The 4,358-nt window shown below is 34.0% G+C and overlaps 1 protein-coding gene across 1 annotated transcript; it reads right to left on the reverse strand.

Moving 5' to 3' along the window:
- Positions 1-993: 993 nt before the first annotated feature.
- LOC123700151 (NADH dehydrogenase [ubiquinone] 1 beta subcomplex subunit 9) lies at positions 994-3,973 on the reverse strand. Its single transcript, XM_045647283.1, has 3 exons — positions 3,817-3,973; positions 3,215-3,357; positions 994-1,249 (listed from the first exon to the last, which is right to left on the reverse strand). The coding sequence occupies exons 1-3, from the start codon at positions 3,912-3,914 to the stop codon at positions 1,056-1,058; spliced, it is 435 nt and encodes a 144-aa protein (XP_045503239.1). The 5' UTR covers positions 3,915-3,973; the 3' UTR covers positions 994-1,055.
- Positions 3,974-4,358: the final 385 nt, after the last annotated feature.

The raw sequence follows: 4,358 nt of genomic DNA on the forward strand, positions 1-4,358 counted from the left end.
AATAATAGCATAGCGTCAACCCAGCTACCTAACTAGCTACCGCCCGCGACGCCGTTCGCGCGGATGTCCGTCTTCGTGCGGACAGTTTATTTCTCTATTTCAATGACATCCAATAAAAAAAAAGAATCCACTGCGTGTAACGCAACGTGTGTTCGCGGTTCTACAGTCTATGGACGTATATGGATAAAACTGAAAAATTAAGATTTATTTTTTTCCACGTATTTTTCCAGGATAAGTTCCTATTTTATGCCCAGGATAATAAGGTACCTATGATTAGACAAGTTTTATCGAAATCGAACCGTTTGTTTTCACGTGATGTCAGCATATACAGACAGACAGACAAAAAATTTTTTAATCACAATATATTTGGGTTTATTATATTACACATTATATTTGGGTGTTATCGATCCAGTAACATCCCCTGCTATTTATTTTTTCTATATTTTCAATGTACAGAATTGACCCATCTACAGATTTATTATAGGTATTATGTATAGATATGGGAACTAAGTAAGTTTATGTACCTAAGTAATGCTTTTCTTTTATTTCATTTTTTTTTTAATATTTAAATATTATATAACTTAGTACCTATGTTTTCGGTAAATGTAAGCAATTGGTCTAATAATAAATCTATTATTACCGGTAATTATTATGTAAAATCCGCGCTTCCGTGGTAGGTAAATGTTGACATTAGGAGTTAGGACTGATTTTCTATGATGATGGTAGTCATATCCTTAAAATCCTTGAAATTTTGACAAAACTCCCATTTGTTTTTTTATTTTATCCCTTTTTGTGAATTATTTTGTTACTCACAGATTGCTTTGAAATGTATGTTGAAATGTTACGGTAACAGTCTTATTTGATTAACATAGAAGGAAGAGATAGAAATATATATATAATATGTATATATATATTTTTTTTTGGTTCAATATTAACAAGATAAATCATAATCGATCATCTATCGTAACAGAATGGAGATGAAATCAAAGAACATTAACTTTTAACAACTATTTAATCGCGTATTAATGTAAGTATAAATCGTTGGAGTGCGGCGCTCAGTGGTGCTTGTCCTGCGCGTCCTGCTTGCCGAACTCCTTCTCCCAGAGCGCGACGAACTCCTTCTTGCGCTCCTCGCGGCGGCGGAAGTACTCGGGGTACTGCGCCTTCTCGAGCGGGTGCCAGTAGTCCAGCACCCAGTCGGGCGGCGTCACCACTCGGTTGTGCGCCACACCGCCCACGCTGTTCGGGACTGCGCAAACAATTACATTATAATCTATACTAATACTATAAAGCTGAAGAGTTTGTTTGTTTGGAACTACTGGTCCGATTTGCAAGTCTTTCAATATTAAATAGCCCATTTATCGAGGAAGGCTATAGAGTTCGGTAAGACCAACACGAGCGGAGCCATGCGGGTGAAACCAGAAAGCGCAGCAGACACTTTATATATTACTTTCTATAAACTGAGCGGTTTGTCCCAGCTTCGCCCTTTGTATTTTTGACACTCAGGAATCATAATCATATTGAATAGTCAAATAATTTTTAATATTGGTCCAGTACTTCCCGAGGTTAATGTATTCAGACAAACAAACTCTTCAACTATAGAGGGTGAAAAATCTTCTATGGTCCCTGGAAGAGAAATACTGGAGATGGCTTGCTGAACGGGAACATTCCTTTATTTTTTAAAAGAATTAGATCTGCATTCAAAAATATTAAAAATACAATGCGCGGGCATCGTGCAAAAAATAAATACATTCCAATTCAAACAAACAGTGTTAAAAATAGGTCTTACACATGTCTTTTCTACAAAATATTATTGGTATCATATTTAATATTTATTATTTAGAACTAATGGGCCTTGATTAACATCTGCAAAAATGTCCAGCAAAATTTTATGCAACTGTAGCACATTTGATAAATCAAATGACCAATATATTTTTTACTAGCTTCCGCCCGCGACTTCGTCCGCGCGGATGTCGGTCTTCACGTGGATGGTTTATTTCTCCATTTTGAGTAGGTACCTCTGACAATAAAATCTTATAAATATCTATTGGACCCAATTCCCAAATACGGCTAGGCCTATAATAATACGCAACGTGTGTTCGCGGTTCTACGGAACAACGTCTATGGATAAAACTGAAAAATTAAGATTAATTTTTTTCTACGTATTTTTCCAGGATAAAAAGTATCCTATTTTACGCCCAGGATAATAAGGTATAATTATACCAAGTTTCATCGAAATCGAACCGCTAGTTTTCACGTGATGCCTTCACATACAGACAGACAGACAGACAGACAAAAACTTTTTAATCACATATTTGGGTTTGGTATCGATCCAGTAACACCCCCTGCTATTTATATTTTCAATATTTTCAATGTACAGAATTGACCCTTCTACAGATTTATTATATGTATAGATTCTTTCATTTAAGAACTACCAAACCGATTACAATGAAATTTGGTATATAGGTGAATAAGAATCCAGAATAAGACATGGGCTACTTTTTAACCCGGAAATCTGACAGGAATGGGATCTATGCAGTTTTTCTTAAAAACGCGGGTGAAGTTTGATAATAATTAAACAAACTATAGCAACATTCTAGTAAACAAACAGTTATCAAATCTTTACAAATAAACAATTTTATCTAACATCATTTGACTCAAGTATGGTTAAAAAGGCGTATAATAAAAATATATAGGTTTTAAAATTGAGCTATCCAAAACATTTAACTGAATTCAGTAAAAGAATAAAGAATATGCAAAGATCATCCTAGTTGATTTATGTTTAAATTCAAGGAAATTAATAATGAACTTTGCAGTGATATAGTTTATGAACCAGGATAACACATGAGCTTTTTCCCACAGGTTCGTCCGAGGGTGAAACCGTGCTACACAGCTAGTATTATTATAATTTCTATAATTGTCATTAAAATAAATAAATATTATAGGACATTATTAAACAAATCGACCTAGTCCCACAGTAAGCTCAATTAAGGCTTGTGTTGTGGGTACTAGACGACGATAAATATAATATTTAATAAATACATATATAGATAATAACACCCAGACCCAAGAACAAATAGTTGAGTTTATCACACAAATATTTGCCCTGACCGGGGATCGAACCCGGGACCGTCGGCTCAGTAGGCAGGTACTTTACCACTGCGCCAACCGCGTCGTCAATGTTTGTAATGTGTATTCTACATCCACAACTTACACTTCTTAGGAATGGGATGTATGATAGCAAAGAGAGCATCCTCCTCCTCTTGCAGGCGTCGATTGAACTCTTGCTGGTCCTTCAGTGCCAGGATCTGGTCGAACCTCTCGCGACACAGCACCGCTTGGAAACGGTATACATGCCTGAAATTAGATAACATTTACACTGCATAATCCAAATACCGCAATCATTCTCAACATAACTACACATTTTGTAATCAAATTTATACATATACATTAATAGTACCATAACTGTAATAATCAACATATGAATACACAATTACTATATCACTATGACATAAAGATGAAGAAGTTCCATCCTACTTAAAGTAGACTTTTTTGTATTGTGAATAGGTACCTACGTAAAATAACAGCGCGATTAAACTAAAAGGTTATCTATGACTACAAAATGATTATTTCTTCTACCATACATTATATTTAAACTTTAAAATACAAATGAAAGATATCTTACAGAAGTAGATATTAGGAACTGCATTTTTTTTCATAATTTATAGCTGTAAAATGGTAGAAAAATAAGATATATATAAAATTACGTAATTAATCAGACGAACTGCAGGATGACAGTCTTAAATTAATTCTTACCGTCTATCATAATAGGCTTCTAAATTGCGCAGTGTTCTTTTATAAAGGCTACATAGTTTCTGTGTTTGTGTTTTAATTCCTAAAGGTAGAACCGACATTTTAGTAGCGCAGCTAATAACCTAAGTTGGTTGTAATTTGTAAATAAAATTAAATCAAACGTCAAAGTCAAATCAAACGTCAATAATTATTACTTATGTATGCATTTGGTATGCATGTGTGCATTAGGAGATTTTGACACAAGACGTAGGTACCTACCAAGAAGCTTATATTATTATCTAATACACTGGAGATTGCACCATGACCATTAACTTGTAACAAGAAAATATGACCTAGAATGACATCAGTCATGTTTTTTGTCTCTTTCTGTTGACACGCTGGTTTGTAAATTCAGGATTTTTCAAAATAGAAAAAACTAAAAATCATGGTCTATAAATAATAACGACATAGGTATATTTTTAACAGTATTTATATTATAATATTATGGTCATACTTTGTAGGTACATACAATTTTAATTGGTATACTTAGAATGATAGTTTTAAAT

Source organism: Colias croceus, chromosome 19, assembly GCF_905220415.1.
Source record: "Colias croceus chromosome 19, ilColCroc2.1".
NCBI lineage: Eukaryota > Metazoa > Arthropoda > Insecta > Lepidoptera > Pieridae > Colias > Colias croceus.